This window comes from Saccostrea echinata, unplaced genomic scaffold (genome assembly GCF_033153115.1).
Source record: "Saccostrea echinata isolate AGI-Se365-2 ecotype Australia unplaced genomic scaffold, CSIRO_AGI_Sech_v1 ptg000014l, whole genome shotgun sequence".
In the NCBI taxonomy this organism is placed as follows: Eukaryota; Metazoa; Mollusca; class Bivalvia; order Ostreida; family Ostreidae; genus Saccostrea; species Saccostrea echinata.
Genome location: NW_026889763.1, coordinates 14936468 through 14951486, shown reverse-complemented (window position 1 = coordinate 14951486; position 15019 = coordinate 14936468). Strand labels below are relative to the sequence as shown.

The 15019-nt window shown below is 36.8% G+C and overlaps 1 protein-coding gene across 1 annotated transcript; it reads right to left on the bottom strand.

Annotated features, from left to right (window-relative positions):
• Positions 1–8911: 8911 nt before the first annotated feature.
• On the bottom strand, positions 8912–14490 carry LOC133186519 (uncharacterized). Its single transcript, XM_061321754.1, has 8 exons — positions 14483–14490; positions 14256–14382; positions 13536–13802; positions 12113–12232; positions 11553–11671; positions 11344–11422; positions 11013–11108; positions 8912–9668 (listed from the first exon to the last, which is right to left on the bottom strand). Exons 1-8 carry the CDS (start codon positions 14488–14490, stop codon positions 9138–9140), a joined length of 1347 nt encoding a protein of 448 aa, XP_061177738.1. The 3' UTR covers positions 8912–9137.
• Between the last annotated feature and the right edge of the window lie 529 nt (positions 14491–15019).

Here is a 15019-nt window from a genome sequence, read left to right as displayed (position 1 = left end):
TTCATGGCATGGCCGTAGGAAACGGGGGGGGGGGGGCACGGGGGCCGTGTCCGATATAGAACACTATAGAAAACATAGCGACTGTATGCATGTGCCCCCTCAATAATAACGTCTGATGACCTTTTTTGCGCTTGTCAATCAATTTTTGGTAGTTGATAGTGCGCCTCCAACTGAAAATGTTTGGTCCCCCCCCCTCCCCCGTAATTGCTTCCTACGGGCCTGCTTTTTCTTGATTTGTGTATTAAGAAATACACAGTTTTAAGTTAACCTGAGATAAAGACTCAAATTAGCTTTTCTAGTTGAAGTTTGTCTGTCGTTTGATGTCAGTAACGATAAACTTTTTGCATTTTCGACGTCCCCAAAGTATCCCTTACAAAGGGAGATAATCAGATAATGAGTTGCAAAAATAAGGCGATGTCATATGAAAATCTGCTCAAAGAGTTGTTGGTAGAAGAAAAAAAATTATGTAAGAATTTCTTACATACTACAGATTTAAAATAAAGCTCACTTGGACCGTGAAATATAAGGGGGGGGGGGGGGTCTTAGCTATAGGTGCAGGGGCACAGTAGTTGTGGAAATATTAATTTAACACACATTTTATTTTATATTCAGCTGATCTCCCCAGAAATTCGTTGGAACACACAGTGTGATCGGAGGAAGGCGCGGATCCAGGAATTTTTTCCAGGGGGGAGGGGGGTCCATCTCAGTCCAAAAAAAAAATCCTACCCAAAAAATTTCTTTACATGCAAAAAAACAAAATAAAAAAAAAAATAAATAAAAAATTAAAAAAAGGCTTAAATTCCCTTTCTACGAAAGCCTATTAGGATCAAACTACGGTTAAAAAAAATTAAAAGGCGTTATAACGCCTTTTCAAAAGGCGTTTTAACGCGAAAAAAGGCGTATTAACGCCTTTTGAAAAATAACGCGGAAAAAGGCGTAATAACGCAAATAAAGGCGTAATTACGCCTTTCCAAAAGGCGTTATTACGCTTTTCCAAAAGGCGTTATTACGCTTTTCCAAAAGGCGTTATTACGCCTTTCCAAAAGGCGTTCAGTATTTTGCCTTTTAAAAAGGCCTTATTACGCTTTTTAAAAAGGCGTTATTACGCTTTTCTAAAAGGCATTAATACGCCTTTCAAAAAGGCGTTATTATGCCTTTTGAAGGGCCATTATTATGTCTTTGACAGGCCCGTGCTTTTAAAGTGTGTGTGTGTGGGGGGGGGGGGGGTTCCCATAAAATTGACAAGCAAACAAAAAAACAACCCCCCCTCCCCCCCCCCCCCCCGAAAAAAAAATAAACTGCCTTAACTTGAGGGGAAACTTTTTCTAATTTTTCGGTAAAACTTTTTTTAAATGCAATGGCTTGCCCGAGTTTAACCATACTGCAACAAAATGTTAAGGGACCAAGCAATCAATAAATGATTTTTATATTTAAACTATAGCAAGACTATTCTCCCAAAAAGTGGGGTGGGGGAGCCCCCCCCCCCCTCCCCTCACTCGCATTCGTACTACCGGCCTGTTTGAAAAGGAGTTATATCCAAAAATGGAAAGGCGTTATTTTAAAAAAGTAAATATATGAAAGATTGAACCAAAGCCATCTTTATTTATGCAATATTTAGATTATAGTTTTAATATTATAAATTATATTATAAATTATAGTATTTTCTATATTCCTGCACATCTCAGATGTTTGCATTTTGCAGACAGTTGTTTGCATTTTGCATGCTAAAACTCTACTTTTGAAAATCCAGGATTTTGGCAGAACCAGCTTTGGGCTTTGCTAGCCACGTATTAAAAATCATGTCAAATTTGAAATATTTTCCTCTCCTCTTGGTCAAAAAGGCAAAGTATTTGCAAAGGTATTATGAGCAATTGGCCTTCAACCAAATTTCTGAAATCCATGCACCTTGGTAGAGGCGTCTGGCATCAGAGAAGGACTAAGCTGGTTTAACGCTGAAAATATTTTACACATTTAAAAATCTTTTTCCTGGAAATCTAATTATAATCAGCCCCCAGTGTGGGCTAAGTAAGTCATGTATTGAAAATAAGAGGCGTAATAACGCCTTTTGGAAAGGCGTAATAACGCCTTTTGGAAAGGCGTAATAACGCCTTCTGTATATACTTTTAATTACTCTGCAAATTCCAGGGGGGGGGGGGGTCTGGACCCCACCCCCTCTAGATCCGCGCATGGGAGGAGAAAAATAAATTGTTTTTACATGTGGTATTTGAGTTTGTTACATTATGGGAAAAATGAAGATAATTTTGATTAACATCTAAAATTACAAAAGCTAGGTGTTTTAATTGTAATACTACTCACATGGGGGGGGGGCAACCCCCATCGTGCTCCACCCTTGGGATTTTCAGAGTTATTAAACTAATAAAGTAAGGTAACAAAAAAATGACCCGGGACCCATTAGGAAAAACGGTTCTTTGAAAGTTGAAAAACATGTATGCATGGGAGAAATCGGTGTGGCCCCTCCCTTTTCGAAGTAGGTTTAGGATTTTTGTGGCTCTACACATGCACTTTTTGCCTACTCAGGTATAGGAATATCAGGCTTTTGCGTATTATACCCTGATAGACATTACTGTGAGATTACAGTGTATTCCACCCTGATAGTCATTACTGTAAGATTACAGTGTATTCCACCAGATAGACATTACTGTAAGATTACAGTGTATTCCACCAGATAGACATTACTGTAAGATTACAGTGTATTCCACCAGATAGTCATTACTGTAAGATTACAGTGTATTCCACCAGATAGTCATTACTAATTGACAGACTAGTAACTGTTAAATTTACCATATTCAGTATTAGACAACTGTGTATTCCATTAGACCACTAGTTCGTATTCTATCCAAACTGACATGGCTATGAGAATAATGTTAATTAACCAGAATGGGTATTAGACAACTGTATATTCCATGACTACTTGCATTCTATCCAGATTGATATGACTGAGTCTTCTGTGTATTCTATCCAGCTAGATAGCCCTGACTATAAGACTATTACAGTGTAGGTATTCTTACCGGATAGAAATGACTATGAGATTACATTGTATTCCATACAGGCAGCAATGACTATGACTATAAAGAGTACCATATATACTACCTTGATAAGTATAACTACGACTTCTGTGTATCCTGACTAAAAGATTACGGTGAATTCCATCCAGATAGCCAGGACTATGAGACCTCTGTGTATTCCTCCAGATAGCCAGGACTATGAGACCTATTCCTCTAGATAGCCAGGACTATGAGACCTCTGTGTATTCCTCTAGATAGCCATGACTATGAGACCTATTCCTCTAGATAGCCATGACTATGAGACCTCTGTGTATCCCTCTAGATAGCCATGACTATGAGACCTCTGTGTATCCCTCTAGATAGCCATGACTATGAGACCTCTGTGTATTCCTCCAAATAGCCAGGACTATTGAGACCTGACTGTGTATTCCTCTAGATAGCCAGGACTATGAGACCTCTGTGTATTCCTCTAGATAGCCAGGACTATGAGACCTCTGTGTATTCCTCTAGATAGCCAGGACTATGAGACCTCTGTGTATTGCTCCACATAGCCATGACTATGAGACCTGACTGTGTATTCCTCTAGATAGCCATGACTATGAGACCTCTGTGTATTCCTCTAGATAGCCATGACTATGAGACCTCTGTGTATTCCTCTAGATAGCCAGGACTATGAGACCTGACTGTGTATTCCTCTAGATAGCCAGAACTATGAGACCTCTGTGTATCCCTCTAGATAGCCATGACTATGAGACCTGACTGTGTATTCCTCTAGATAGCCATGACTATGAGACCTCTGTGTATTGCTCCACATAGCCATGACTATGAGACCTGAGTGTGTATTCCTCTAGATAGCCATGACTATGAGACCTCTGTGTATTCCTCTAGATAGCCAGGACTATGAGACCTCTGTGTATTGCTCCACATAGCCAGGACTATGAGACCTGACTGTGTATTCCTCTAGAAAGCCATGACTATGAGACCTCTGTGTATTCCTCTAGATAGCCAGGACTATGAGACCTCTGTGTATTCCTCTAGATAGCCAGGGCTATAAGACCTCTGTGTATTCCTCCAGATAGCCAGGACTATGAGACCTGACTGTGTATTCCTCTAGATAGCCATGATTATGAGACCTCTGTGTATTCCTCTAGATAGCCATGACTATGAGACCTCTGTGTATTCCTCTAGATAGCCATGACTATGAGACCTCTGTGTATTCCTCTAGATAGCCAGGACTATGAGACCTGACTGTGTATTCCTCTAGATAGCCAGGACTATGAGACCTCTGTGTATTCCTCTAGATAGCCATGACTATGAGTCCTCTGTGTATTCCTCCAGATAGCCAGGACTATGAGACCTGACTGTGTATTCCTCTAGATAACCATGACAATGAGACCTGACTGTGTATTCCTCCAGATAGCCATGACTATGAGACCTCTGTGTATTCCTCCAGATAGCCAGGACTATGAGACCTCTGTTATTCCACCAGGTAGCCAGGACTATGAGACGTCTGTGAATTCCTCCAAATACCCAGGACTATTTAAGACTACTTACAGTATTGTGAATTCCACTTGGACAGACATGACTATCAAACTTATGTGTATTTCATCCAGATAGCAATGACCATGAGACTACTGTGCATTGCACCCAGATAGTCTTGACTATGCATCTACATATACATGTACTTGTATTCTACCCTGACAGATATGACTTTGAGACTTCTGACTATTCCACCCATATAGACATGACCATGAAACTCCCATCCAAGTAGTAATGAATATATGACACGACTGTGTAATACACATAGATACATTTGACTATAACTAATATCTATTCCACCAGATAGTCATGAATATGAGACTATATTGTATTTCTTCAATATACCTATGACTATGAGGCTACTGAGTATTCCAAACAGATAAACATGACTATGAGACTACCATGTATTACACATGGTAGACATGACTATGACACTACTGTGTATTACACATGATAGACATGACTATGAGACTACTGTGTATTACACATGATAGACATGACTATGACACTACTGTGTATTCCTCCAGATAGACCTGGCTATGAGACTACAATGTATTACACATGATAGACATGACTATGAGACTACTGTGTATTACACATGATAGACATGACTATGAAACTCCGGTGCACTCCTCCAGATAGACATGACTATGAGACTACCGTGTATTACACATGATAGACATGACTATGAAACTACTGTGTATTACACATGATAGACATGACTATGAGACTACTGGGTATTTCTCCAGATAAACATGACTATGAGACTACTGTGTATTACACATGATAGACATGACTATGAGACTACTGTGTATTACACATGATAGACATGACTATGATACTACAATGTATTCCACCAGATAGACATGACTATGAGACTACTGTGTATTACACATGGTAGACATGACTATGAAACTACATTGTATTCCACCAGATAGACATGACTATGAGACTACTGTGTATTACACATGGTAGACATGACTATGAAACTACAATGTATTCCACCAGGTAGACATGACTATGAGACTACTGTGTATTACACATGGTAGACATGACTATGAAACTACAATGTATTCCACCAGATAGACATGACTATGAGACTACCGTGTATTACACATGGTAGACATGACTATGAAACTACTGTGTATTCCATCAGATAGACATAACTATGAGACTACTGTGTATTACACACAGATAGACATGACTATGAGTCTAATATGTATGCTACCAGATTGTCATGACTGTGAGTCTAATGTGTATTCTATACAGATAGATATGACTATGAGTCTAATGTGTATTCAACACAGATAGTCATGACTAAGAGACTACTGTGTATTCTACCAGGAAGCTATGATTATGAAACTACCGTGTATTCAGTCAAGATGGGCATGACTACAAGACTGCTGTATATTCCATCAAGATAAAAATGATTATTTGACTACTGTGTATTCCACTAAAATAGCAATTACTATGAGACTACTGTGGATTTCACCAGACAACCATGACTTTGAGATAAATGTGTATTACATATGTAATTATACATGTATAAAGACATGATTATGATACCCCTGTGTATTTCACCAAGTACCTGTAGTCATGACTATGATATTCTTGTGTATTCCAAACAGAAATGAATATGAGACTACTGTCTATTCTACCAGATAGCCATGACTATGAGATTTCTGTGCCTTCAGATAGTTATGACTGTAAGACTACTGTCTATTCTACCAGATAGCCATGACTATGAGATTTCTGTGCCTTCAGATAGTTATGTCTGTGAGACTTCTGTCTATTCTACCAGATAGCCATGACTATGAGATTTCCGTGCCTTCAGATAGTTATGACTGTGAGACTTCTGTCTATTCTACCAGATAGCCATGACTATGAGATTTCTGTGCCTTCAGATAGTTATGACTGTGAGACTACTGTCTATTCTACCAGATAGCCATGACTATGAGATTTCTGTGCCTTCAGATAGTTATGACTGTGAGACTACTGTTTATTCTAACAATAGTCCTGATGACGAGACTATTATGTTATTCCACACTAATAGATATGACTATGAGACTACTGTATTCCACTACGTACCCATGGCTTTTAGACTATTTTGTATTCCATCCAGATAGACCTGAATATGAGACTACTTGGTGTTAATTCTACCTAGATAGCTATTAGAATGAGACTACTTGGTGTTAATTCTACCTAGATAGCTATTAGAATGAGACTACAGTGTTTTCCACCAGATAATCATAACTATAACACTACTGTGTATTCTACACAGATAGCTATGACTAAAAGACTACTTTGTATTCCACCAGCTAGACATGACTATATGAGACTACAGTATTCTGTATTCAACCAGCTAGACATGACTATAAAACTATAGTATTGAGTATTCCACCAGATAGCCATTAGACAACTGTGCATTCCATAAGATAGTCATGATTACACTACTGTGTATTTCCATCAGATACACATAACTATGAAACTACTTTGTATTCCATCAAGATAGCCATGACTATTATACTACTATACTTTCCACCCAAATAACCATGACTATTATACTATTGTGCATTCCATCAAGGTAGACATGACTAATAGACTATTGTGCATTCCATCAAGATAGACATGACTATGAGACTACTGTGTATTTCACCAACAGCAATGACTATGAGACAACAATGCATTCCACCAATAGACATGAATACTAGACCACTGCATATTTTGGCTACTGTGTATTCCATTACATAGACATGACTATAGGACTACTGTATCTTACACTAGATAGACATAGCTATGAGACTACTGTGTGTATTCTATCAAATAGACATGGCTGGACCAGTGATTCCAACCACAAAGCTATGGCTTTAAAGATGCATAATTGACCTCAAGTTTTGCATTTGTAACACATAATGTACTGGGATTGTATTTTTTTGATGTTTTGTTTTTCTTTCTTTAGGTAGATTTCTCACCACCATATCCCTGTGGCAGTATCAAACTCTGGTTGACAAGTTCTATGCTGTAATAATTCTCTGTGTTCTCAATCAAAAGTGTCATGTACTCATCTCTCTTAACAAAGTGTGTTAGCAACAACTCGTAAATCAATAAAGGCTTGTCTTTAGTGTTAAGGATTTTTCAGCAGTAAATGTAAATCTTTATCAATAAGCTAAAAGAATGGGCCAGAAAATGCAATGCCCCAATCAATATTTTGTGAGTGTAATTCTCTTATGTTGTAAATACCTTTCAGGTGTGGATTTACAAATGCATGTAATTAAAAGCATGAAAATATCAATATATGGGATATTTAAATCATTGTGTATGCATATTGTTCCCACAATTTTAAATCTTTAAAATTCATCTGTATATAGCAAAGCTCTAGGTGTAGATCTTAATCTGTCTGTTTAAAGACTTCAAATAAATGTATAATACCTTAATCAATTTGTTGTTTACTGCCCAAATATATTCAATGGTGTACTGCTCAAGCTTGTACATTGTACATTCAGTCTTAAATACATACTGACATTTTGTCTATACAAGGATCACAAAGCAAATGAACATTCTATTTCTTAATTTTATTCCTTGTAAACTACGTATAAAACCTTCATCACCCTTTAACAGACTAACAAATTACTGTACACTACTCACTTCTATAAATACATAAGTACAAAAATAAAGCTGCAGTGATCAAGAACTGCATTCATACTGACATAATCATCACAGACCAGGCATACACCTGTCGTAAAGGTAAAGAAACCTCTAAACAATATTGTAATGGTATAAAATGTATTTGGTTTGATGGAGAACAAAATGCAAATCACCCCTCTAGTTCATGGAACCATGGATGACCTTACCCGATTAAATACTGATCACAGACTACGTACATGTACAGGTATAACTTTATCACTTCTGTAGTACACAAATTAAACGCTACCTGTTCTCAGAAGAATTTGTTGTAGTAAGAAATACATTTAACAATGTCCAAAACACAATATAATTCAAGTACCTAGCTTTGACTTCATTAAGAAATCTTTGTTTTAAGTTAATTCTTGTGAAATACACGTAACTATAATATTTATTACAATAGACAGAATCAAAATAATGAAAATGCTGCTATCTATTAAATATATTTGCCTGAAAACTATTTTCCTACAAATGAAAATGCAAAACAATTGCCTTCTAGTTCTAAATAAGTAAAATTAAGTACTTATATACTGAACTGTTTTTCAAAATTATAGTTATTATACATTTTCCTGGAACAGAAATTATTTTTATCTTTTCAGTAAAAATCAGAAAAAATACATTAATTACAATTCCATCAGTGTCCAAATGTATAGATCACAAAGGAATTTTATCTCATTCGTGTAATATCACAAATAATTGTTATTTTTTCACACAAAAAAGTAACTATGCTCTTTTTTTATGTTCACTGAAAATATTCAGACAAAAATGCGAGGGAAATGCACCAAAGTTATGTATGCATTTATTTAATATAAACATGATAACATAAAGCTTGCAACCTTAATGAGCTCAAACGAATCCCGATACTGAGTATACGAGAATGACCTCTCATCCTCACGACGTACTCAGTCTCTGATATTCACTGCGTATCGCAGACATCAGTTTATCATTTTCTTCTGCATTGTCTGAATCATTCAGGATCCCTTGGCCTTCAATCCTTGCATTATCAAAAAAGTCTGAACTCTTGTTCGTTTTTTCTGAGGCTGGGTTTGACTGCCTTGACATCCGACCTTGAGAGGGCCCCTCAGGTTCAGGGTCAACCTTGTCCGACATTTTGTCCTCTTTTTCCATTTCTCCATCAGCATTTGCTAGGGAACCATTGGACACAGAGCATTTAGCCAGGGAACCATTAGATACTGAACGTTTCACTAGGGAAGTATTTGAGACAGATCGCCTTCCTAACCCGTTTAAGCTTTCCCGACTAGATCTATTTGACTTGTGTTTACTAAGTTCTTCTGTCAGTAGGGCTTCGTTCACCATCAGCTGTGCTTTTTCACGTAGTCTCTGTTCTTCCAGGAATTTCTTTCTCTGGTCTCTCTGTTGTTGTAGAAGCTGTTGCTGTCTGTTAAGTCTTTCTATTTTGTCCTGAAATTAAAATAAAATATGGATAATATATTACAGACACTGGGAAAAAAACTTAAAGCTAATTAAAGGCACTGTAATAACAATGGAACTAAGAACTGAGATCCTACTACTCTTGACTGAATCCTGAAATTTTGATGGATAGAGAAATGCTTCATGATCAACATGCAAGGTTGGAAAAAAAAAACTGGGAAATACTCAAATTTCCCATGACATTGGGTAATACTAGTAATTCCTGGGATTTACTGGTATTTCCTGGGAAATACTTGGAAATATGAAATAAAAACATGTTTTATAATTTAAAATCATATCTGTTAGGGTATATAGTAGTACATCTTATTTGCTTTAATATCTAATCATTGTCCTTAGTATAAATACTTCTGCTGTGAGTCTTTTTGGAGTGTACCTAAGTCTGAGTCTATTGGGAGTGTACCTAAGTCTGAGTCTAATGGGAGTGTACCTAAGTTTGAGTCTATTGGGAGTGTAATTAAGTCTGAGTATATTGGAAGTGTTCCTAAGTCTGAGTCTATTGGGAGTATGCCTAAGTCTGAGTCTATTGGGAGTGTACCTAAGTCTGAGTCTATTGGGAGTGTACCTAAGTCTGAGGTCTATTGGGAGTGTGCCTCAATCTGAGTATATTGGGAGTGTGCATAAGTCTGACTCTATTGGGAGTGTACCTAAATATGAGGCTATTGGGAGTGTACCTAGGTCTGAGTCTATTGGAAGTGTACCTAAGTCTGAGGCTATTTTGAGTGCACCGGAGTCGGAGAGGTGTGAACACAAGTCTGAATCTATTGGGAGTGTACCTAAGCCTGAGTCTGTGGGGAGTGTACCTAAGTCTGAGTCTTTTGGGTGTGTACCTAAATCTGAGTCTATTTGGAGTGTTCTTAAATCTAAGTCTAATGGGAGTGTACCAAAGTCTGAGTTTGTTAGGAGTATACCTAGGTCTGAGTCTGTAAGAGGTGTACCTAAGTCTGAGTCTGTTAGGAGTGTACCTTAATCTGAGTCTGCTAGAAGTGAACCTAAGTCTGAGTCTGTTAGGAGTGTACCTAAGTCTGAGTCTATTAGAAGTGTACCTAAGCCCGAGGCTGTTAGGAGTGTACCTAAGACTGAGCCTGTAAGGAAGGTACCTAAGTCTGAGTCTGTAAGAATTGTAATTAAATATGAGTCTGCTAGAAGTTTACGTAAGTTTGGGTCTGTCAGGAGTAGTACCGAAGTCTGAGTCTGTTAGTAGTGTACCTAAGTCTGAGTCTTTGGGGAGTGTACTTAAGTCTGAGTCTGTTAGGAGTGTACCTAAGTCTGAATTTATTTTGAGTGCTCCTAGTCCAAAGTTTAATGGTAGATTACCTTGTCCCTGAGCTGATTGGCTGATCTGAGGGCATCCATGGTGTCTATAATGTGACGGGGAGCTGCTCTCATGTTTCTTCCCAATTTCATTTCATCCTGCATTGGAAAGGAAAACAGGTATGGAAGAGAAGGATACAATTTTCAATATTTTTTATTACTTTCTCATATATGATATGGATGTTTGAAAAATTGACATTATTTTTTGCTTTTCCTTTGAAATATTATTTCTAATCATGGAAAAGCTTTGTTCATAATATTTATATTTCAAGTCATCTACCAACTTAGATAATTATTGAAACCTCATTCATTTGAAAAACTGTTCTTGACTTACACAACTTCCCCCTGGGGTAGAGTAGCCACTGCGGCTCCGGCGCCACCGATTTTCTGACCCCACATCACTCGGAGGGTATCTACAGACACCAAAAATTAAAGTTTTAACTAAAGGAACTTCCCAAAATAGGTAAGCAAAGAAGAGAAAGTTAGATTAGGAGGACAGATAAAAATTCTGACCCCCACCCCCCAGAATGCTGTGTGTGGTACCTGTTGTCTATATCTGACATGACCTCCGGAGACAAGACGTGACCTGCCATTTGCTGCGCTCTCCTCTGGTCTCGCTGTTTTCTAGTGTATATTCTTTTCCTTTTATCAGTGTAGCTACTCTGTTCAAACAAATCAAAATGGTTTCCATAAACTCTGAACACCTTCTAAAGTGATGTATACAATGTGCAAATATCAATCAAAGCATCTCCTTACACATATTTTACAGATAGTGCAGCTTTATTAATAGTTTATGAAAATCAGAATCTCCCTTTTTTCTCTCTCCTCTCTCTCTTTTACTTACATGCTTTTAGTTATTTGCTTTCTCTCTCCTGCACCAGCCTGAATTTTACTATATCTCTCTCACACCTACTCTTGGGTCATCCAGACTGACTCTTTACCTATGCTAACAGGCTATTAGAGTTACTTGCTCTTTCTCTCCTACAACAGTCTGAGAAGACATTTACTCTCTCTCTCTTTCACTCTATCTCTCTATCTATGCTAACAGGCTATTAGTGATTGCTCTCTCTCTCTCTCCAGCAATCCCTCTCTCTCTCTCTCACCTGCTCCTGGGCTAGCCGGAGTTTTTCTCTGTGCATCTGTCTGTTTCTCATCCTTTCTAGATTAGCTCGATTCTCCACAGAAAACTCCTCTCCCACTGGTATTCCCCCCGGGAAAGGGTCCTGAAACCAGGAAAAAGTTCCATTTGAAATATTTAACTGTATATTCTAGTTCAAAAGTATGCAGACAAAAGATGGCTTATGTCTAAATTCAGATTTTTGCCTGCTGCCTTGTGTTCCAACTCCATATTAAAGTTCCATAATAATTGACAATCAAATGAATTCATATTAAATTTGCCTTCACTCATTTATACTGTTTTTAGTTTTTTGGGTTTTGTTTTGTTTATTTCTTTTTCTTGAAACAATACAAGTATTCATTGGCTAGCAATTTAACTAAACTATTTACTTCCATGTGTCTGCTGATTCAGAATTCTATACGAGTCAATTCAGTATCAAGTAAATATATATATCAAGACAGATACAAACTATGTTATTAGAAATATAAATTTGGTTCCATAATTGACTCAGTTATCCTTGTACTAATAACTAACTACTGATTATAGTCATCACTAATCCTGTGGTCTTTTAATTTCAAATCTTCATGTCAACAATTTATAAGCACTGTAAACAGTCCAATTTAATTCTCATGTAGCCAGGCCCTTTAAACCAATTGACAAAAATAGACCATTCCTGACTTCAGGAAACATCATTACATTTCAAAATATATTATACCTGTACACACTGTCTTATCAATTAACTACTCCTGTATCAAAAAAATATCAGAAGCCAAGAAATATAAATGTCACTGCATTTAATGCAGTCTAAAATTATTTAAAAGTACAATTACGCATTTAAAAAAAGAGGTCTTTATATGTACCTTTCTTTAAATAGAATATGTAAAGTTATTGCACTGTTAAAATGGATTATGTTTTAACATGAACGATTATAGTTAAGTACTTAAAAATACTAAGGGAACATTCCATAACACTGTTTGGTTTATGTAGGTTTAGTAAATAAAGTCGTACAGGTGTGTGTTTATCTCACCTGTGTTCCCGAGTCCATCATTAACATACATGTAGATGTTGGTTTAGACAGTATTTTACTATATATATATAAAACTAAAATTTTGAAACAATTATGAAATTGGGTAGCAGTGCAACACTTTATGGGCCCTCTCAGAATATTATATGTTGGCACTGAGGTACATTTTCTTCAGAATGAGATATATATTACAGCACCATAGCTAAAAGCTGGGGAAAAGAAATACAATTTATGGGTAAGATTAAGTTTTTATGGGTCTTAAATGAGACTGTTGTGCAGTGTATAAATAAATTTCAAACCATTAAGAAAGACCAAGTAATTTTTTATTACCAGTACCTTCCTATATATGGAGTGGGTGGAGACGTATCCAGATTTACGTACGTACCCTGTAAAAGAGTAGCCGGGAGTTGTCTTTGGTTTGTTGTGTTTTGTCATAGCTACGGTAACTTGATGGCCGTGGGGTGGCAGTCTGTTCTGTGTCACTGTCCGTGTAAAAGCTCCGTTTCTGACTTCCTGTATGGATTCCGGATGGAGGGTGAACATTGCGAAGTTTGACAGCAGTGTGCACATCTTTTACAGCTGGGCTCATAGAAGACGAGGGAATAGCCATTCTGGTCATCTTGGCCAAATTTTCAAACTGACCGGGGTTGATCTATAAACAAGTTAATCTATATATTAAAATAATTTTATTACTCAATCATATTATACATTGACTAAGTGAAAAAACATCAAAAATAAAATGACATCCTCTTTATATCAAACATCATCAGAACCCCATGTGTTTTCTCTTTGTTGAATGTAGAATATTTGGAGAGAAAACCTGTGGGTTCCGATGATGCATATCAAACAAAGTTCTAAATAACTACTGTAGACCAACTTTTACTGGCGTACGAGAAATATCCGCGAGTTTCGCGACCTTTTTTATCTCGCGAATATTAATAGCCGCGAACCATTTATTTTACTACATTGTATGTATTTATATAGAATATTTACTCTGTTGCAAAAATTAATTGTCGCGGATTGATTTCAAACTGAAGAATCGTGAATAAAAGATGAAATGAATAATAGTTGGTTTACAGTATTAAGAAATAGCAGAAGTTTTCACCTCCATGGCTCTGATAAGTTGTTCAATTTCTTCGTGAATTTGTTGTTTGGATAATGAAGATTCCTCCCTCAGTTCCTTGTTGTGGACGTCAAATTCTATTCTGGATACATCCTTCTGAACTGGTGAGCTGTCAACATAAATCTCAAGTAGTAAACTGACAATCAAAATTTCACAAATACAATTTTTCTTTAAAAAAATTTTCCACTCATAAATTTATTTAATATTACCTTGTCATTATTACTTAAAAGATTGAGAATTACAGGTATATAGAATTCCCTGACCAAAGTGTTATTCCTACAGATTACTTGATTTCAAAATTCAGCCATGAGATTTGAATTCTGGGTAAATGTCCGTAAGAGCACAATTATATCCGAGGTACTTCATTCTTTGTTTGCCCATTAAACACTCTGGTGCTCATTACTAAATAAACTTGAATTTCAGGTATAATAAAGGTAAGGGAATTAGCTGCTACTATAATTCCGCTAAACGTACTTAAATGCTCTAGTTATATCTCAATAAATTACGTTTCCAGAATGGCTTCCCGAGAACAAATACAGTTTAACTTCCAGGATATATCTGTAATTGTAAACAGCAATCCAGAGAGAGAGAGAAACAAATGTTTTGATAATCCTAAATAATCAACATTAATGATCACTAGACCACCAGAGACATATGTAAAAGACATAAAGAAAAACCTGTTACACCTGAAGCATTAACACCTGTTAATTATAGATGAGATACCTGGTCACTGACCTTGGGCCAGA